The sequence below is a fragment of the Danio rerio genome, chromosome 20 (assembly GCF_052040795.2).
Source record: "Danio rerio strain M-AB ecotype USA chromosome 20, GRCz13ab, whole genome shotgun sequence".
NCBI lineage: Eukaryota > Metazoa > Chordata > Actinopteri > Cypriniformes > Danionidae > Danio > Danio rerio.
In genome coordinates this window covers 58,944,918-58,967,500 of record NC_141040.1, presented here as the reverse complement: position 1 = coordinate 58,967,500, position 22,583 = coordinate 58,944,918, and the positions used below count along the sequence as shown (strand labels likewise).

At 40.8% G+C, this 22,583-nt stretch overlaps 1 protein-coding gene across 5 annotated transcripts in view; it reads right to left on the bottom strand.

The window, feature by feature from the left end:
- The window catches only part of prpf39 (PRP39 pre-mRNA processing factor 39 homolog (yeast)), a 26,344-nt gene extending 4,421 nt beyond the window's left edge, over positions 1-21,923 (bottom strand). The window contains exons 1-12 of one of the 5 annotated variants that reach the window (XR_015517482.1): positions 21,783-21,923; positions 18,640-19,163; positions 13,075-13,200; positions 12,685-12,803; positions 9,840-10,007; positions 9,410-9,587; positions 8,935-9,042; positions 5,304-5,468; positions 4,695-4,821; positions 2,247-3,031; positions 759-1,999; positions 44-118 (exon numbers count right to left, since the gene is read on the bottom strand). Coding sequence is in view for 1 of the 5 variants with exons in the window: in NM_001004520.1 (NP_001004520.1) it covers positions 44-118; positions 759-943; positions 2,763-3,031; positions 4,695-4,821; positions 5,304-5,468; positions 8,935-9,042; positions 9,410-9,587; positions 9,840-10,007; positions 12,685-12,803; positions 13,075-13,200; positions 18,640-19,163; positions 21,783-21,795 (2,057 nt within the window). In the remaining 4 variants the exon portion in view is untranslated. Of the gene's footprint in view, positions 1-43; positions 119-758; positions 2,000-2,246; positions 3,032-4,694; positions 4,822-5,047; positions 5,156-5,303; positions 5,469-8,934; positions 9,043-9,175; positions 9,297-9,409; positions 9,588-9,839; positions 10,008-12,684; positions 12,804-13,074; positions 13,201-18,639; positions 19,164-21,782 lie in introns of those variants that run through there. The other 4 variants (NM_001004520.1, XR_015517483.1, XR_015517484.1 and 1 more) reach the window with 4 other exon arrangements.
- Positions 21,924-22,583: the final 660 nt, after the last annotated feature.

The following is a 22,583-nucleotide window of genomic DNA, read 5'->3' as shown; positions in this document are numbered from 1 at the left end:
TATTTGATAGAATAATGCTTATAATTGTAAAGATGTAACTCACCCGTTCTCTGCTTTCCTCTTGAAGGACTCCTGCTCCGCCAGTAGCCTCTGGTGCTGCTCATACGCTGCCATCAGCCTGAAAAACACAACAATATCAGCATTATGTTGACTATAAAAACCCTTACCTTTACATCTATAACGACAACAATGTGCTGTATTGCAGGGACGAGCAATATGGACTCATCATATTTCTATTTTATAATTTATTGCAAACAAGATTATTTATATGTATTTACTGAGGCAAAAAAGTCCAGTATCTTCAGAAAAAAGGATTAAATGTCATGTTTTTATTTTATATTCTACTAAGTTCGAGAGAGTGTTTTTGTTTCATTCGTTCTGGATACCAGAGAGCGGCCTCATGCTTAATCTCCACACAGATTACTGAAGACAATGTTGAGTGAACTGGCCCTTTAATTCTATACTTAGCTGAAAATAAGTTTTTAAACATGAAAAATTTCAGTTTTTGGATGAACTGTGCCTTTAAATCTAAATGATCATACAATACTGAAATGAGTTAACACTACATATCTATCAATTTTGGGTGACCTGTCCCTTTAAGACTCTATAATACAGTATTTGAGTTTTTAACATCTAAAACTTTAATTGTGTGTGAACTGCCCCTTTAAGACTATAGGACATAATACCCTAGTGAAAACTCATTTTGAAAGCCTGAAGTGCAGATTTTGATGCCGTATGTCTGTAAGTGCTGCTCGTACGTGTTGATGTCGCTGCCGAAGTCCTCCAGAAAGTCCACCTTTCGTTGAGAGAAAGTGATGCGTGACTCCAGAGCCATGGAGCTGCTGAGCGCGCGGTCGAAACAGGCGATGATTTCAGCTTCGTTCTGCTGCACGTCTCCGCTGTACTCCAGCTCCAGCAGATTCAGGTACAGCTTCGGGTTCGTCTGCGGAGAGAAATGAGGAATATCAGAATCCAGCTCAAAATATGCGGTGTGCCGTTTCCTTCTGTCACTCCGATATATGGAGCTCAGACTTTAAAACACATACATGTAGTTGATCAAGATCAGTTCAGGTTTAAAAGTGTTGGTGTTGTAGCCCACCCCATTGCTACAGTCCTCAACTCCTTAGTTAGTCGTCAAACCTATAGCTACAGTCGTTGACACCGTAGTTAGTTGTCAAACCCGTTGCTACCGTCATCAACCTCATTGCTATAATCGTCAACACCGCAGTTATAGTGGTCAACACCGTAGTTAGTTGTCAACCCTGTTGCTACAGTTGCCTAACCCATAGGTACAGTCGCTCAACCCCGCTACTAGTAGTCCAACCCCGTAGTTAGAGTCAGCCAATCCGTAGCTAGTCGGTCAACCCCATTGCCAGTTGCCAACCACGTTGTTAGAGCTCCCAAAGCCGTGGCTACGGTCATCAACCCCGTTGCAACAGTTGTTAAACCTGTAGCTACAGTAATCAACCCCTTTGCTACAGTTGCCCACCCTGTTGCTCCAGTCGCTCAACCCATAGCAACAGTTGCACAAGCCAGACGCTAGTCGCAGACCCCGTAGCCGCAGTCCCCGAACCACGCAGCTAGTTTTCAAACCCTATTGTTACAGTCGTCCACAGCTGTTGTTAAAGTCATCAAAGCCGTAGCTACGGTTGTCAACCCGATTGCAACAGTAGTCAAACCCATTGCTACAGTCGCCCAAACCATAGCTAGGTCACCCAACCTGTAGATTAATTTTCCCAACCTGAAGCTAGTCGCCCAACCCTGTAACTAGTCGCCCAACCAAGTAGCTACAGCCGCCCAACCCCACTGCTAGTCGCCAACCCCATTGTTAGAGTCCTCAAAGCCATAGCTACAGTCAGCAACCCCATAGCTAGTCGCCCAACTCCCCAGCTAGTTATCAAACCCCATTGCTACAGTCGTCTAACCCTGCAATCACCCAACCCGTAGCTAGTCGCCCAATCCGAAGCTAGTTGCCCAACCCCATTGCTAGTCACTAACCCTGTTGTTAAGAGTCCTCAAAGAAGTAGCTACATTCGTCAAACCCATTGCTACAGTCGTCAAACCCATAGCTACAGTCGCACAACCCCCAGCTAGTCATCAAACCCCATTGCTAGTCACTAACCCTGTTGTTAAGAGTCCTCAAAGCCGTAGCTACATTCGTCAAACCCATTGCTACAGTCGTCAAACCCATAGCTACAGTCGCACAACCCCCAGCTAGTCATCAAACCCCATTGCTAGTCACTAACCCTGTTGTTAAGAGTCCTCAAAGCCGTAGCTACATTCGTCAAACCCATTGCTACAGTTGTCAAACCCATAGCTACAGTCGCACAACCCCCAGCTAGTCATCAAACCCCATTGCTACAATCGTCTAAGCCCAGTCGCCAAACCTGTAGCTAGTCGCTTAATCCGAAGCTAATCTCCCAACCCCATTACTAGTCACCAACCCTAGTGAATCCTTAAAGCCGTAGCTACAGTCGTCAACCCTCTTGCAACAGTTGTCAAACCCATAGCTACAGTCGCCCAACCGCGAAGCTAACCGTTAACCTCACTGCTATAGTCATCAAACCTGTAGCTAGTCACCAAACCCTGTATCTAAAGTCGCCAATGCTCTAGCTACAGCCGTGCACCAAAATAAAATGTCTACATTCACTGAGAAATGGATAAAATATTCCTTTTCAAAAGGGGGTGCTGAACACTGTATATAAGAATACATCAGATAAGACTTCTCCTGTTCAGTTTTAGTTTGTTTGCTGTGAGCGCACCTCATCTTTCTCCACAGCCTCCAGCAGCACCTTCTTGGCCCTGCCGATGCTCTTCTGCACTTTGACTAGCTGTCGGGCAAGTTTGACGCTGTAGAAGGAGGACTCGCTGCTGTTCCTCCCGTTGGTGATGGCGTCCTGCAGCAGAGCTTCCGCCTCCTCCATGTTCCCGTGCCGGCGCTCCAGACTGACCCGCCGCAGGCGAACCATCGCCAGACCCGGCACTGAAACCTCCACCGCCTTCAGGATGCTGCGTGCCTCATCGATGCTGCCTGCACACACACACATGCAATAAAGTCGGTGTAAAATCTAAATTTACAATGTTTATATTGCCAACATGCACTGTGTTCCCATCCACCGATTACAGCTGGAACAATTGCAAATAAAGCAGCGTTTACATCCAATGAGAAACAAAAGAAGAAAACCATCACTTCCTGAAAAACCAGAGAAATATCAGGCAGAGGAATTACAAATGTGTGTGTGAGGGTGTTTGGATCAATAATGTTGGTCTGCAGATATAAAAGTGTGTGTGAGGGTCTGTGTGTCATTAATGTTGGTCTGCAGATATAAATGTGTGTGTGAGGGTCTTTGTGTCATTAATGTTGGTCTGCAGATATAAATGTGTGTGTGAGGGTCTTTGTGTCATTAATGTTGGTCTGCAGATATAAATGTGTGTGTGAGGGTCTTTGTGTCATTAATGTTGGTCTGCAGATATAAATGTGTGTGTGAGGGTCTCCACGTTATTAATGTTGGTCTGCAGATATAAATGTGTGTGTGAGGGTCTTTGCGTCATTAATGTTGGTCTGCAGATATAAATGTGTGTGTGAGGGTCTTTGCGTCATTAATGTTGGTCTGCAGATATTAATGTGTGTGTGAGGGTCTTTGCGTCATCAATGTTGGTCTGCAGATATTAATGTGTGTGTGAGGGTCTTTGCGTCATCAATGTTGGTCTGCAGATATTAATGTGTGTGTGAGGGTCTTTGCATCAATGTTGGCCTGCAGATATAAATGTGTGTGTGAGGGTCTTTGTGTCAGTAATGTTGGTCTGCAGATATAAATGTGTGTGTGAGGGTCTTTGTGTCATTAATGTTGGTCTGCAGATATAAATTTGTGTGTGAGGGTCTTTGTGTCAATAATGTTGGTCTGCAGATATAAATGTGTGTGTGAGGGTCTTTGTGTCATTAATGTTGGTCTGCAGATATAAATGTGTGTGTGAGGGTCTTTGCGTCATTAATGTTGGTCTGCAGATATAAATGTGTGTGTGAGGGTCTTTGCGTCATTAATGTTGGTCTGCAGATATTAATGTGTGTGTGAGGGTCTTTGCGTCATTAATGTTGGTCTGCAGATATAAATGTGTGTGTGAGGGTCTTTGCGTCATCAATGTTGGTCTGCAGATATTAATGTGTGTGTGAGGGTCTTTGCATCAATGTTGGTCTGCAGATATAAATGTGTGTGTGAGGGTCTTTGTGTCATTAATGTTGGTCTGCAGATATAAATTTGTGTGTGAGGGTCTTTGTGTCAATAATGTTGGTCTGCAGATATAAATGTGTGTGTGAGGGTCTTTGCGTCATTAATGTTGGTCTGCAGATATAAATGTGTGTGTGAGGGTCTTTGCGTCATTAATGTTGGTCTGCAGATATAAATGTGTGTGTGAGGGTCTTTGCGTCATTAATGTTGGTCTGCAGATATTAATGTGTGTGTGAGGGTCTTTGCGTCATTAATGTTGGTCTGCAGATATAAATGTGTGTGTGAGGGTCTTTGCGTCATTAATGTTGGTCTGCAGATATTAATGTGTGTGTGAGGGTCTGTGGGTCATGAATGTTGGTCTGCAGATATAAATGTGTGTGTGAGGGTCTTTGTGTCATAAATATTGCAGATTGCTTGGCTGAAATGTTGTATAAAATCAGAGTGAATAATGATTTGTGATGTAATTACCCTGCTGCTCCTCAAAGGCGGCCCAGAGCAGGTGAACGTTGGGTTTTTTGGGCAGGTGGACGGTGCAGGCCTTCTTGTAGATGTGGCGAACTGCTTCAGTGCTGTAGCTCTCCAGATACTTGGCGTACTATAGAAAACAAGCAGGAGAGAGATAGAGAGAGAAGGAGAAGAGAAAAGCAGAGAGAAAAAGGAAAGAGGCAGAGAGACAACAGAGAGAGGAATGGAGAGAGGGAATAACAGAAAGAAAAAAAGGAGAGAGCACAAAAATTGAACCTTCATTTCACATCCTCGCCACTGCTGAATTTCCATTGACAAGATCGTTTTGAGAATTTCTGTGTTAAACCCATCAGCACCTTCATGGAACCAATAAGATAAGATTCTGTAAGGTAGAAGGAGACGGAGAGGTGCAACGTAGTTGGCAAATGCTGCAGTCAAATCTTGTGTGGCAAGCAGGCCATCCCCTAATATAACAGATACAGTCAAATATCAACGTTACACGCAAAGAGTGCAGCAAGTTTTACTGTGGAAGTGATGAATTCGTTGATGGGGAAGCATAGGGTGGACAGAGGGCATGGCGGAGGGCGCGCGGCGACAGAAAAGCGGATTTACCTTGATCCAGAACTCCTCGTAGAGCGCGCAGGCGATCAGACAGCGCTCGAACAGCACCACCACACGCTCCGGCGTCCCGTTCTCCAGCTCAAAATCCAGGTACTCCCGCCAGTTGTTCAGCTGCGTCTTCTCCAGCGCTTTGACGTGGAAATACGGACGCTTGATCTGCACAATGCAAGGTGAGGTTATTTACATTCCATACATGCAAAGTTGAGTGCTGTTGGGTTACTTTCATGCACTCTGAGCTGATTTAGAGGCTTAATTTGGTAAAAACTTTCTTTGTATTTTAGCAACTGGAATAATTTTTGGATCTTATTTTGACACATACTTTGGGAAAATGCACTGAAAGATTATAAAAACAAATCCCCTATGGGGAAATTTACTACACTTGTGCTGGTGGCTGTTTTTGCCCCATTGACTTCCAATAATAAAGCCGATTAGTGTAGGCCAGGGGTGCCCCACTCTCGGTTCTGTAGGGCTGGTGTCCGGCAGACTTTAGCTTCAACCACACCTGATCAAGCTTTATGTATACTAGAAACTTCCAGACAGGTGTGTTGAGGTAAGTTAAAGCTAAACTATGCAGGACACCAGCCCTAATGGACCGGGTTTGGGCATCCCTGGTGTAGGCTATTATTAGAGCTCAATGTTGTGTATCTAATAATTTATGGAATACAAATCGCAGTCATAAATATAATGTGCGGAAATAAAATTCATGCATCTGTAATCATGATATTGTAAAGGAGAACGGAGCGTACTCGTAATTTTAGGAGGGTACAATTCCAAAATCTACCGTCGGACCAGACATAGATGTGACATTTTCTTTGTTTGTATACGACTGATGAATTTACGATGAGTGTACTTTACAAACGTAAAACACTTTCACTACGGACACGAAGACCTGATTATGACTTCAAATCAAAAAGCTTCATTCCCCTGTTAAGATTGTCACCACTCTCACAGGCATTAATAAACAAATGAGAGCCATCGATCGCGCACAGTGCACCAGTGTGATCCTGATTCCAGACTAAAGAAAGCTCGCTGAGCACTTGAGCTCCCACACACAGATTTTTGCTATTCCCTCTTTGAGAAATGTCCGTCTTGAGCTGTAATTGAGGTTGAGGTCTATTTTCGCTGTGCTCCTTAGGATAGTGACCTAGTGTAACGCGAGTTAACGTCACAGGCAGCTTGTGCAGAATTTCTCAAGGAATTATTTAACGGTAACAGTATGTTTATTGTTTTTTTTAAACAGACAGACCCTTGATATAATGAAGATGACGGCAAAAAATAGTATCATAAGTTTATCGGGTGAAGGACTATCCCCTTAGATATCCTTTTACAGCCTAAGTATACATGAATAAATGCCAATTTGTTAGTCGGAGCTCTAGAGACATCGTATAGCGTGCCGCAATGCTCCGTCTACCGTGTTCTAGTCCGCTACTAACCTGAACAGGGGCTTGTGGTGCTATGAAATTACCACAATCTACTAAAGATAATAACACGAACTCTGTTTGAATCATTCAAAACATAACAATTTATTAGTCAGATAAATGTATTATGCCAATTCAATCAGTCAATTCATAAAAGATCAATACAAAACATCAAATTATCAAAGATAAATCCAAGATGAAAGAGATGCATTCCTGACTTTGAAATATACATAACATGGAGCAGGCTCCATGTTATGGGCTGATCTGGTTAGGCAGAATCGCCCTGCGTCTTTCTTAAACCTTACCTTAAATAATCCAAGAATTCCCTCAAGGAAGGGGGTGTGAATAACAAAAGGCATTCACACTTAGGGAAAAGTCACACCCTTCACAGTGGTTCAAAAGATGCCTGAAGTTATATATTTATTGTTTTGATTATATCTATTTCTGAGAGAATGAGACCATTGTACCAATCGCACTGAGACATTTCAAATGATATCAAACATGATAGTTAAAGTCAGTTTGGTTATCTAGAACATTCAAACATTGAAATGACCATATGCGTGAGTTGGGGGGATGAAGCTGAGTTTCAGCATACTCAGATGCAAATGCAGCAGGAACTGGTTTTTCCTGCATTCCCCCCTGGTGGGTTGTGGAGTCCATTGGCCCTGTATTCAGCTCATGTTTTGAATTGTCAAAGACATCAAAAATATTTGTAATATTTCAATTTCCTACAGTCAGTTAAATGTTTGAGGGTTTATGCCTACTAGAGGCGATGCAATATTTTTACGAGACCTCTTATAGATCAAATGCATATTGATAAATTGTTTAAAAAACTTGGGATTAGGGATGCCAATTTCCACAAAATCCAGCGATCATCATTTAAAATAACGAACAGACACATCTGGAATTGAAGATAATGATTTATCGGTTAACTGTTCGTTATTTTAAATGATTGATTTTAACAGTGGAGTGGCGCTTTTTGATTCGTACTCGTAATCGGGTGTCCGTAGTGAAACTATTTTGTGTTTGTAAAGTACACCCATCGTAAATTCGTGAGTCGCATACAAACAGACAAAAAATGTCGCATCTACTATTCTGGACCAAGGTATGAGACTATTTATCAGAACTAAATGGAAACTCAGATCCAATGCGACCCATTGCTTTTTCTTATGCTGGACGATTCATCACTCACCTTATCCATAAACCAAAAAAAAAGCACTTTCAGTTTTTTTGACTATGGCTGGATCTAACTGATCTATCCTGGAGGCTCTATCTACTGGACATTATTAGTCTGGATTACGCCACAGCCAAAACAAAAGGAGCCAGTAAAAGAAACTGTACAATTTTGGTCAAATATGAGAGAGACGGTATCATTTATGTTTCAATCCTGATTTTGTACTTATTATTACAATATTACTGTTTTTATTTTTATTTTACATATTTTGTGGGGTGGATCTCGGGCTTTGCTCAAAATCAAAATGTTCAATTAAAAAAGATTAAAAAATAAATAAATAAATGTCACATCTGTGTCTGTTCTAATCGCAGATTTTGGAATTGTACCCTCATAAAATTATGACTACGTTCAGTTTTCCTTTACGTTTTTATAAATTACAGATGCGTGGATATTATTTGCGCACAGAATACTTCCGACAGCGATTTTATTTCATAATAACTCAGTTTTGTGGCCAGCATTATTCATTCACTTTCTTGTCGGCTTAGTCCCTTTATTAATCCGGGGTCACCACATCGGAATGAACCGATAATTAATCCAGCAAGTTTTTACGCAGCGGATGCCCTTCCAGCCGCAACCCATCTCTGGGAAACATCCACACACACTCATACACTACGGACAATTTAGCCTAACCAATTCCCCTGTACCGCATGTGTTTGGACTGTGGGGGAAACCGGAGCACCCGGAGGAAACCCACGCGAACGCAGGGAGAACATGCAAACTCCACACAAAAACGCCAACTGAGCCGAGGTTCGAACCAGCGACCTTCTTGCTGTGAGGTGACAGCACTGCCTACTGTGCTTTGTGGCCAGCAACTGTGATATAATCAGTATAATGCACATCCTGCCAGTTGTTATTGCAGGATAAACCCTTCAGTCTCACACAACATCTGCTGATAAACCTGCTGTGCTTCATTCTGCATCAACCACCAGCAATATATGTTAACCCTTTATTGACCAGCAGAAACACTCACCCCCTCCTCGAAGGCCCAGCGTTTGCTGACTTCGTGCTCGTTGTGGTTGAACATCTCCTGGCGCGTCTCGATCACTTTGTGCCGCATGTTCTCGATCTCCGTCACTCTCTAGAGGGCGAAATACACATTCCTGAGCATCGTCTTCAACGGCGCAGCGCAAACATGTTATCTCGTCTGATGTCCAGCTACGCAAAAGGTCTACGTCACCATGAGTTTGACAGAAACAGTACGGTTTGCACACCCAGTGAATCGGCTGCGGCGGTGGGTGCTGGGAGGGGCGGTGCCATTTCGTCACGAGACCCCCGTCCCGCTTTTAGCCCCTGATTGGATGCCAACCTGGACCCTCAGGTTTTCATTGGCTGCTAACGGAAAGACACCTCTTCAAACCTGCACACGTTTGCTTGTCTCCAGGATCAGACGCCCCTGCCTACCTGTGCCACGTCTGAAACCCCACAGATGCAGACAGCGCTCTTACCTTAGCAGGGTCTGGCAGGTCCTCGGTGCCTGGCGGCAGTTCTTCCCCAGGAGCTTCAGTCTCTGCGTCCTCGTCTCCGCTGGGTTTATTTGCATTCGCCAGCTCCACTCGCAGCGACACGAACTCCTCTTCTGACAGGAAGTGCTTCGGGTTGTTGCTCTGCACGTGGTCTTTAAACCTGAAAATGCAGCAACGATTTTTAATTACATTTTATAAATCTGCGACGTATGAAAAATAGCACATTGCGATATTTTGTTTTTCTGCGATAAACATTACGATACGGACACACTTTCACCAGATGACAAACGGCTGCATGATATAAAAAAATTTGACATTGCGATATTTCGTTTTTCTGTGATAAACATTGCGATAAAATGTCGCATCTCTCCACTATCGTACAGCTCTAACATGTGCTGTGTCGGTCACTCACTTCTGGAAATGCTGCGAGTACAGCTGTGTGGGAATGCAGAGCAGACGGTCGTAGATGGCGGTGACATTGGCCAGCTTCCCTTGCTCCGTCTCCCATGCGATATAAGCCTCCCACAGACGGTCCGAGCGGAAATCTGTCCCGCAGGCCAGAACTGCATGCTCATAGGACCTGAAGGAAAACAAGCATTTTTAGATTCTTATTAATTCTAATGTGTTTATATTATTATTTTTCTATGTTGAATCCTTTTGTTGGTTGGTAATGCTTTACCATGCACGAGACATGCCTGTGCTCTGCATAATTCTCATAGAAAGATCAGCTAGAAAGGGGAAATTTATGGACTTGAGGCAAATGTTAGCATCCCTGACACACATCAATCTATGCAACCTATAACTGTGAGTCAGTAGGTTTGTCTGCTTTTTATACGGTTTCTATCCTTGTTTGTATTTTAAATGTAATTAAAGTATAAACTGAAATGCACAGTAAAAGCAGAAACATTAAAAGTAAATAAACACATTTTCCCTACCAGTAAATACTAATCCAAGCTAGAGCTGCACAATTAATCCAAAAAAGATGGCGATCTCGGTTCGACCCCTAGACGATCTTAATCCAGCATTTCTACGATTCTGCCAATCATATTTTCAAGGTAAGGAGAGAAGCTCTTTAGTGAACAGAACCTGCATATGCTGTGAGTAAAAGCTTAAGTTGTAAATAATATTCAGTTTGTGGCACAGAGTGATCGTTTAAGAGGCACGTGCGAAGTATGAACAGCACACGGCAGTGAAAATGAAACCGAAAGCGTGCACATCATTTAAATAATCATGTGGCATTTTAGAGTTATGACTGCGACAAGCATGAGATACGTTTTTTTCTTTCATAGCGAACACAGAGCTGTGCATGAAAATAAATGTTTACAGTGTCAGTATAACTACTCGAGCCTATATAATGAGGGTTTTACCAGTGAATTAAATGGTCTTATAATGTTGTCAATGACAGATTGCAAGCATAGGCCTCTATCTCAAACATAATCCAACATCAGAATTATTATAAGTAGAATAGAGTTATTTATTGAAACTAGTAGACCTACAAATAATAATAATAATAATATCACGGTTTCCACTACATTCACTCTTCCATGGCAAAATTCATCCTGTCACAGCGACATTACAGCTTCTCATTCTAAACATTTTATTTTTCTTAATAGTGGGTAATAATCTCACCAAAACGCATTAAAAAGTAAGTGAATTATAACAGCGCAAACTTTTCTGTAACCATAGTAGTTCTGTGCGTCATTTGTTAAACCCTTTGGTGACTGACTGACAGGTGAGTGATGCATGAAGCCAGCAAACACGACGTATAGCCGTTTCACTTTACTTCAGGACGCATTAATATCGCTCTGTAGCTCTTTTAGGAGACATTCATAAATATTCCTAGCAAGTCTAATAAATGCTGGAGATAAACGCACTAAATCACGCTTCAGCAGCTTTTATTTGAGAGCGCACAAGAAGATCTGCGCACCCTTGAAGCAGCTAATATTTGGGGGGCTTGGAACGAGCAGAGGAAATCGGCACGCAGGCAAAGAGATCAGCATGCTGTAGGCTATTACATAAATTCCCCGATCCCAACTTCTAAAGCTGCGCTCACGACATTTGTCACTGAAATAACGCCACAGGTAGTTGGTAGATCTGTTTTTAAAAAAAATGGCCTGGCGCCACAGCTGGAAAAAAAAACCAAGAGGAAAGACTGAATATTGTTGTTTCACCATATGTTCATGAAAAAAACAATCTCATATTAAGCTTTATTTTACATCTACAGAATCTACCTGATCTTTATTTTAAAAATAAATTAATTAATTTTCGCGATTTACATTTTAGCCAGAATCGTGCATCTCTAATCCAAGCTATAAAAAAAAAAAAAAAAAAAAAAAAAAAAATCGAACACCAAATATAAAGGCAGAAGCTGATATTCTATAGCACTGTCACTAATGACTGAATCTCAGAGGAAGATCCACAAGATAAATGCAAACATGGCTGAGTTACAGCTCTGACAGACATGAGGGCTGAAAAACAACAGAATATGGATCACAAGTGTGCACAATTCACAGTGTATGATCATCTAAAGCGCAGTTTAACTCTATAGATGACACTGTGGAGAAGCACACTGATGATGTTCAGCCCTCTATTATTTAACCATCATGACTATCATGGAAAGAATTGCTAATACCATGGGGAATAACCAAGTACTGAAAGACATGCCGGCAAACTGAAGGATAAAAGTATCCCAGGACTCCAGTGCTGCAGCTCGAGTGTGTTTGTGTGTAAAATGCGGGAGAACTGACGCCTCATTCACACGGGGCTTCAGCGTCAACGCTTGACAGAGGGCGTGTCTGAAGTTGAGGCTGACGCGATCGTCATAGCAGCAGCGTAAGCTAATGAAATTAGTCAGCATACAGCTACTGTCTCAGCTGGTGTATTTGCATACCGCAACCTGATTGGCTGTCGGCGCTTGATAAGTTGAGAAAGTCCAAACTTCTGCAGTGAGCAACGCCACTAAAGCGGCGCAGACGAAACCACAATGCAGTTCGGCAATGCGTGATGTCACCCATTGAAAGTGGAAGCAAAATAGTAAGCATTGACGCCTCGTGTAGATGGGGTTGCACCCCATATATGGGGTTAGAATGATTAAGATCAGCAGATCAATAGTGAAACCTGGTAGTTAGTAGTGATGATGCACAATTACAAGCAGAATCTACAAATAAATTGATCATTGATCAACAAATTTTGTTTTATTTATCTTGCTTGGTGTACAACGTCCCTTTTAAACTTGTCGTTGTGTTAGTTACACTTACGCCCTGATGCGACTCTCAGCCTCTCCATCGCTGGTGTCTTGATTCTCTCTTAAGAAAGTGATGTAATGAAGCCACAGGTCGACGCTCAGAGGAATGGCCTGCAGACCTCGACGGTACACCTGTCAATCAAATATATATTTTGTTACGAGTTATTATAACAATAAAGACTAAATAAAAATGCATTTCTGTCCAAGCTGCATTTGTTTGCAATCATTACGGATTGAATGGGGAGGAGGGGAGTTACCAGCACAGCCCTATACAACAGTTCAACACACAAGTTAATCTATAGCTACGTTTTAGTCACAAATTCCCCAAAAATACTGACTAAACATGAGCATATTTTTTTTTACGGGACTTGGTTTGATCTGTCCTGAAAACAGTAATTCTCACCTCATCGGCCATCTGAATGTAGCCGTGTTTCCTCTCGATATCTGCATATTTCTTCCAGTAGCCGTAACAGTAGGGATAGTGCAGGAAAAATGCATCGAATGCTTTTCTTGAGCCAAGAAGGTGGTTCTGAAACAAAAGAAAAAGCCCACTGATCAGTGTCTGCTATACCTGATGGTGTAAATGCATAAAGTTTGCAATAATACAATTTTAATGTTTAGTTTTAGTTTTTCAGAAATTGCAAAACCTGCAACATAACTTGTAGTTGAAATTTATAAGCATATTATATACCATGCTGAAAAAAAATGAACATTGCGCATTACACACCGATCTTTCTGCTCTTTGACTCTTATTGGTTGAGCCACATTCGAAACAGTTATTAATTACTCAACATGCATACATACACCTAACAACCATTTCAGAATAAGCTCTAAGCCAAAAAACAAATAAAAAATCAAGTCATGAACTGAAATAAATTTATTCCAAAAACCAAAAATTCCAATTGCACTTGGCCTAATACTAACCTGTGATATGCTTTGTAATAATTGTATATTATTTAATTTAAAAAGCACTGGAAGACTTTAAATTCAACGTAATAAACTAAATTATAATGATAAAATAACCACATTTTATTGACAGTGAACTAGTTGAGAGGCGTCAATCTGAGCCAACTTCTTTGCTTTTCTCAAGTCGCTTTCAGTGAATGTTACAGCGTTATAAACATGCTGCATTGAAAATGTGATTTGTTTAAAATCAAGGATCTTCACTGCCAAATTGAATTTTTACACGACAGGAAACACAGCATTAAATTGTTTCACTGCATGTACTTTAAATATGGAACTGTATTTTACCAAGTTATTTTCAATGAAATTTCTACGCTCGCCTGTTCCTCCTGATGGCGCTCTCATCTCGTTTTTCATTTGAACAACTAAAAGCTGAAAAGCATTTAACTAATTATATTTTAATTAAATTACATTGGCGATGCTGTAAAAGAAACCTTATGACATTGAAAATCACATAAAGCTTTCATCGGTGGCTGAAAAACACTCGGCATGCACCATGCAGTGCGCTCAAGCTAGTCAACCTTTTGCTTTGCTGCTTTTGCACTGCCAAGACCATTAAAATTAACAGGATTTAAAGAGCAGAGCTTTGCATCAGTAAATGTATAACAGCAGATTTAGTCATCTACACCAAGTTATCCCGGACGAGTCTCCACTTTTGTGTTATGAGTTGCAACATAAAAGACGACAAATACTAAAATAAAATTATTTATTATAAATGAAATATAACAACAAACAGATGTGCATGGATAATAAAGAAAATGAACATAAGATATAAAATAACAACGACACTTTAACTACAGGACATAGGGAATGCAGAACAAATCCAAGAGCTTAGAGTCAACCTGATTTTATGTATTGACATGAGGACTCTGAGTAACACAGTGACCTTCACTAGCAAACACAAAAGTTGTGAAATAAACACACATTTCACCAACTAATGATCAGCATTGAGTTATCCAATCAGGATCTGCCACATTCTCCAATGAGGTCTGGAGGAGACTTGGCATGGTCATTATATGAACAGCAGTCATAATTCACTGTAAACCACAGCTTCTGGTTGTGCTTGTTTGTTTAAACCCATGCCAGCTTCTCTAGCCATTTGCATGGTGAGAAAAGGTATGCTCAATAAGTTTAAACAAGTACACACAGATAGAGAGCAAATGTAGGTACGTTTTACCAATTATTTTGGATAAACTATAAAAGCGTATTTAATAATAACAAAACTAAAATATTTTATTGAGCACCTTTAAAAGAATCAAGTGTTAAAACATATAGCTTTGAAAAACAAACTCAGTATGAAGAAATTGATTCCTCATAGAATTGCATCAAACATAAAGCAAAAAAACATGCTTATAATTAAAGTGTTTTTACAAATAGAGCATGTGCAGGACTTTCTCTAATTATTAATAATGTGTGCCTCATCCTGGAGTGAACAAATCTACAGCAAGTACAAACCCACCAGCTGTAGGATTTATACACGTTTCTTTCAACATTAGGGCTTACTGTCAGGAAGCTTGTTTTGTTTAATATGTAGTAGAGCTGCACAATTAATCAAAAAAAGATTGTGATCTCGGTTCGACCCCCTAGACTAGGGGTTCACAAACTTTTTTCATCAAGTTCCACCTCAAAAATAATTGTCTCTCCAAGTACCACCAAAATAAGCAGTATTGAAAAACAGAAATCTAGTAGGCCCATTAAAGCAGCTACAACTCTGCACAGTTAAAAAACGTGTCTGATTACCTCAGAAATATAGGCTATATGTTATGGCATATTATTTACATCATTTTTGATAAATTTTTAAATGTGTGTAGCATGCACATGACTTCTTTCATTCCTCCGCATAACCACTAGAAGGAAGCCTGCGTACCACTAGTGGTACACGTACCACAGTTTGAGAAGCACTGCCCTAGACGGTCTTAATCCAGCATTTCTACGATTCTGCCAATCATATTTTCAAGTTCGGGACAGAAGAAAAGGCGGCTGCACGAGTCTTCTCATTGTTTCACATACATTGCTCAGTGACATGGACACCTCCAAATGATGTTGAAAGAGTCACATACTGTATTTACAAGGTATATTAAAAAAAAAAAAAGTTATTTCTGTCTTCATGTAATGCTGTATTCGCGGCCGGGAAATCACGTGACGTGAGCTGCTGTATGTGCGTGTGCGCCCTACTTTATGATTGTGTGAAAAGTGTGAAAGTGTGAAAGCACCCTAAGGCCCAGTTTACACTAGTGCTTTTTAGTTTTAAAACGGCGTTTTAGATCAAAAACGATCCGCGTCCACACTAGCGTTTCACCTAGCGTTTTTGAACTTCTCAGTCCACACTACGCCACCAAAAACTTATATCACGTGACTATTCGCGCACTCTGGGCATGCGCATTCTAGTATAAACAAGAAGCATGTGTCTCGCTCGGCATTTGGTTATTGTTAGTCAACAAACGCCGGTTGAACAATGAACGCGATGGCAAAGAACGCAAGAGTGGTCTTTTTGTGGACAGACGACGAGGTCGAGTTGTTACTAACAATTCAGCGTTTCCAAAACAACCCGTTTTCGGCGCTTGAAAACTCTGGCGTAGTGTGGACGGATGCCGTAACCATAGCAAAACTTAGCCGTTTTCAAACTAAAACACATTAGTGTAACGGGGCCTAAAGGTCCACCGGGAAGCTTTTGCCCAAAGGCGATAGGAACGTGGAGCTGCTTATTGCACTGGAGAGCATCATTTCTTCATCACTAGAGCTGCTGCTTGAACCATACATGCTTGTCTAAATCGCCATTAACTTAAACAACAAGCATGTCAACTTTCTATCTTCTTCTTCTGTGTTACAAGCAGGTGTCAGAAGCTTAAAGTTGTGTAGCACCATCTAACGACAAGGAGTGATTTTGTATACTCTTCTGCTCTATTCCAGTAAACAATTGCTTGGGTTTAAATCGGAAAAAACCCTAATGATAAACGGAAACGAAACGCATCCCGGTGTGTACAAGCCTTAAGACTGTATTTGCACGCAATTGACAACAGTCACAGCCAAATGAAACTTTAGTAACAAGGCAGCACTATCAGGCCAGTAACCATCCTGTCGACTGTCCTGAGCATCTCGTACATAGGCCCCGGGACATCAGACAGTCCTTATAGTTGATCACTGTAGATGTCCTAATAGTGTTTTGATCAACCTGTCGCACATATTCAAGGCTCGGAATTAACCTTTCTTCTTGTTAGCAGCTCCTAACTTTAAAAATTTAGGCGCACCAGACAAAATGTACTCACACCCACCAAAAACTATGAGCACCGTTACTACAGGTTTTATATTAACAGATTTACTGCATTTGAAATCAACTCTAATCAAAATTAAACAAATAAACAAAAATCTGCATGCGCTCACCGGCCCTGCACGCACTGCTGAACACGAATGAGATGAACTGAATTAACAATAATAACTGTGCTGTTCACCCAGCTGCTGTCTGATGATTTTGACATATAACTTATTACTTGCATACGTTATCTTAATAGCAATACCGGTCTTTTAATGAGCTGCAATATTAGTTTCATCTCAGTGAATGCAGCTCTTTAGCGATGGTGAACGCGGTGTCAAGTCACACAACAGCGTCATGATGATTAAACAAAGGCTTAATTAACGTTAGAACATCTTGTGTTTAAAATGTGTGGATTCAGTGGCAAACACTGTTACCTGAAAACTCCGTCCCACCGATTTACGATAAATGCTTTAGTGATTTTTATAGCGCACTTTAAACACTGGAAGTCTTTTATTCACTCTTTAAAAAGTGTAAATGCAGGATTGACATTCAGCACATGATCACTAATCAGATGTGCCATTATCTGTAACTTTAGGTGGTTTCTAAAACGAAATCTGCCAGTGTTGTTAATATTCTCTCGTATCCAGACCTTTACATTTTGGTGGCTTTAGCTCCACGTCATTTAAACGGTGTGATTGATAGCTGATATTAACCAATCCATACGCGTCCTGTTCCAGCGCAGTGGGCCAATAAGAGTAAGACAAGCACTGTGGGCTTTGTTTACTGCAGCAAGGTGACATGTCAACTGTTTTAAGGGATGTTTTATAAACAAATTTCTGGAGGAGCATGATCAGTCTTTGACGAGGCTAATTCATCACAGACAATCTTTCTGTTATCCAATCAGCTCAAGACCAAACCCCTATAAATAGTCAAACACGTCATACCTCTGATTCCTCTTGACTTCAGCATCCCTCCACCACCCCAACTCCACACTATTAAACCCGTTACCCATTTAAATCTGCGGGGTGAGCCTTCTGGAGCCGGGCTAGACACTGCGCTCGGACCCTATCTCTATCCTGATAAGGGGAATACCACGAGTCAGGGTGTCTTTCTGAGCTCAGAGCACAGATACGCCAGATACGCATAATCTATTCAGTCAAATATCTGTGAAAACTCTTGAAACCATTCCCGAGCGCTGCGTTTGGTGTTTTTAGGTGCAAAGATGCATATTGCGTGAACGCCTCTTAAACCCGCGCATGTGGTGAACATTTTTCTGTGAAAACTGATCACACGACAACAATTTTATGCACTTGCATACATGCTCCCAAATATATTTTGAGGTGGATTGGATATAATTTCAGGCGCATATGCGACCAAAACGGTTGCAATTTTGAACACCGATATCTGTCAACATATCAAAAAGTGTGTTTCAGTGTTGGATGACCCTTTAAAGTGCTTTAGAAATAGCACAGAGGATCATCTACAAGAATGTAAAGCTTGTGACATCCTAGCGTGCCTGATTTTACAGAGTGCAAAAAACTGATCCAACCAGTTGGAGAAACTCTAAATGTTTCTTTTGCCAGCATTACAGCTCATTTTATATGTAGTTCTCATCATTATGTAGCTCATCATTATGTAGCTCATCATTATGTAGCTCATTATTATGTAGTTCGCATTCTCTTTGCCATTTGTTTATAAATTTCCTGTAAAGCACAGCTTATTAGGGTTCATTATTTTACTTAAGGCTCTTACCTCTTGTTCAACATACTGCAGGAGGTAAACCCAGCCATTGAAGTCTTCAGGATTATCTTCCACAACCTTGGACAAACGCTCATATTCTGTGGGAAGTTCTGGTTCTTGTGGCGCCGCTGGATCTGCTTCTGCTGCGGGTTCGGCTGGCTCTTTCGGCGCGTCCTCCAGCTCCATATTGGAGGGACTCTCAGAGTCACCTTGTCCCGCCTCCTTCACATCATCCGGCTGTTCTGATTGGTCCTCTTGCTGTCCGTTTGACTCTGGCGGCTGCTCAGAGTTTTCCGCAGCAGGTTCTGCAGGACTGGCACTTTGGTCAATGTTCTGTACCGCAGTCTTTAAATGCTCCACCGAAAACTCCATGTCGGACACCGGCTGGGTCTGCTCCTGGCTTTCTGGGGGTTGTTCTGTCGTCAAATCGGACGTGCTCAAGCCTGTGACATCATCAGTCCCCGTTGTGCCCTCCATAGCAGGAGAGTCCCCGCTTTCCGGGGATTTCGAGTCCAACATCCCGGTCATTGACTCACCTGGAGCAAATCACATTTGATTACATTTGAAAAACGATTGTGCAATTCTGTCATTTAGACCCCACAGAAGCGGTCAGATGTGACGCAATATGCTGGACTGCACAAACTGTTCAAAGCTTTAAACAGATAAACAAGAGAATTTAACCGAGTTCCTTCTTTAACTGGATGGCCATCATCCTGTCTTAAAGGATCTTCTGCCAAACACTAAAGAAGATATTCAGCTGAAAAAGACTTCCACTGTATTGTTTTTTCTACCATGGAAGTCAGTGGTTTCAGCATTGACAGCCTTCTTCAAAACATCTTTTGTGTTCGACAGAAAAAGAAATAAAGTAAAGAGAGAGTAAATAATGATAATAATTAAATAAATAAGATTGTGACGGTATGATAACCTTGAATAAAATATCACGGTTTCACAGTATTGCAATTACTGCTCTAAATTATATACTTTTTAAATGTCCGGATAAAATTAGGGCTGCGCAATTAATCGAAAATACGATTTCGATTTTGGCTTTTAACGATTATGAAAAACCATTAATCGAGGTGAACGATTATTCCATCACGTACCGCCCCCTTTCCAGTTGTGCACATGTAAAAACTCTTTGCCTCTGCAAAGCTCAGTTTCACGTGAAAATGACTAAAAGCATGTGCTGTAATGTAACTTTTGCAGCACTGGATGCGCATCATTCATGTTTTTTAAAGCGCAAAAGAGCACATGCTGTTGTGTGTGTGCGCGCGCGCCATGCTTAGCCTTGGACAGGTAGCGTGTGCGTGTGAGTTTGCGTGAAACAAAACAAATAAGCCTTTCTCCAGAAGAAAAAAAATAGGAAATACTGTAAAGAAACCCCTCTGTTAAACATAATTTGGGAAATATTTATATATAAAAATAAAATCATTGGAGGACGAATATTTTTGACTTCAATTGATAATCGTTTTGAATAACCGTGATTACAATTATGACCAAAATAATCGTGATTATGATTTTTCCCATAATCGAGCAGCCCTAGATAAAATACAAAAACTTTTCCCCTTTGAACACAATATAATTTATTAAATATAAATAAAATATATTGTATATACCCTAATCTTTTCCCAAACCTCAGTATACCTTGAAAACGGTTATCCCATGCCTAAATGACAGTATTTTTAAGTTTTGGGTGACCATTTTGAAGTATTGCATGAACAATGAGTGAAGGAAACATCACATTTCAACCAAAATTGCCTTAATTTGCAAGAATTTTTTGGTTTTAGACTTATGCAAAAAAGGGTCAATGTAAATAATGTGAGAATGCATTTACCGAATAAACTGATACAGAGCACATTACACACACAACTCCATTAAGTTTTTCTTGTTTACTATTGGTTGCTAGGTTCCCAATACTACAGTCAGCCATTCTAAAAATTTGATGTGACCCATCTCATTAGCATTGGCATTTTTTATTTAATTTAACTTAACAAGATTTGGTTCACTTTAAAGTGAAAACCTGGCTATTGACATGGATCATTCATCCTACAAACAAAGATTGAGCTCATAAACTCAAAATTTTTACTTAATGTGGATTATTTTGAGACCCAATCACACAGAGGAAACATGTAATAGTCAATCAGTTTGCATTTAATTTACCTCGTAATAAGCACACCAAATGTTAATGGAAGAATATCGCAAACATTATTAATGTGTGCATTTGTTAGTAGTTATTTAGACTAAATCAAACTGTAACCGTTACAAATGATGTTTATAATAGTTTTTGGTAAATTTGGCTCCTTTTTACCTGTATTTTAATAAGTTGTCATGTTTAAGGCCAGATGGCTGATGATAAACTATACTTTAGCCTGTAATTAAGAGATTAACCTAATAATGATTGAATCCACAAAATTATTAAAGCTGGCAGAATTAACAACCTATTTATTTAAGTACATAACGTTTGAGTAAGATTTTTTGCAATACCGACCATTCCTACGACAAAGTTTACAAATCAAGTCAGAAACGTATTAGAACACATTACCACAAGTAAAACTTTAACTGTTAAGCTTAGTGTCGCGTTTTAAAATGTTTAGCTGGCGAAACCAAAAAATAAGATGTTAAAGCAAAATATTTATCATTAAAACAATTAGTGACAGGTCGAACAGAAGCGTCACGTGATGCAGTGTTCTCTTGCATAAACTGACGCCTGATTTGAATGCAACTCGCACATTTTCCTAAACATAAAAATAAATTCGACAGATTAAGTATTTCAATAAATCAGAACGAACACACGATAATATTCGTAAACATTCAGAAACCTCGACGATATGTTCGGTACTGATCTGTTTGTTTGGGGTTTCCTAGCGAAACTCGCGCGATGATTCGTGGAAGTTAGCGAATATTAGCAAACCCATCGCCTGCAGGTGAAAACACGCTTTAAATGCGCTCTACTGCACGACGAGCCGTTAAATACAAGATATTATGATAAAAATCGCTTTAAAATACTGTATGCGTGTGTGAAGAGTCAGTGAGCTGCTGTGCTTTCGGCCTGTTTTCTTTACGCGTTTAGCCGAACTGCTAACGAGGAGCCGCGCACGTTTCCTCAGAGCTTTCCTGAAGCTAAACGCGGGAAAATCTGCAACCTAGTGCTTACTTACCGGAATCTTCCATGAAACTCGGTTAAACCGGCAGATATTTTCACGAGTTCTTTGAAGTTTTATGCGGCTGAACACATGTGGTCGAGCGGCCGCGTTCCGTCGTGCTGTGTCGAAAAGGACACGAATGTGCTGCGCATGCGCACTGCGACGCGGAACTCAGTCGCTCAAAAGACGCTCGTGACGTCACAGCGTCCCCAAAAATGCAGGGTTCCACACAATTTATTCCTGTTGTCCCAACACAAATCGATGAAGTTAACTTAACACGTTTAACAAATTTGTGTGTATTGAACATAAAACAGTTAAGTTGTCCCAATGAAATCTCAAATGTTGTTTCAGCTCATTCTATAAAAGTAGTTTGAACAAGTAAAAACTATATTTTTTGAGTGAATGGTTCCTACCTGGGGTTATCTTATATTTAAACATACATTAGAAATACAGATTTCTTGTAAAGATGTTTTGATATACAATAATAATAATAATAAAACTGTGATTATTAATTTAATGATTATGTATGGGAAATACCTAGTGCTGTCGCCTCACAGCAAGAAGGTCGCTAGGTCGCTGGTTCGAGCCTAGGTTCAGTTGGTGTTTCTGTGTGGAGTTTGCATGTTCTCCCTGCGTTCGCGTGGGTTTCCTCCGAGTGCTCCGGCTTCCCCCACAGTCCAAACGGTCCAAACACAAGTGGTACAGGTGAATTGGGTAGGCTAAATTGTCCGTAGTGTATGAGGGTGACAGGCCCAGACGACAGGCCGGCCGGAATGTGTAAAAAACAAGTCGTTATCATATGGACAAGTCTAAATG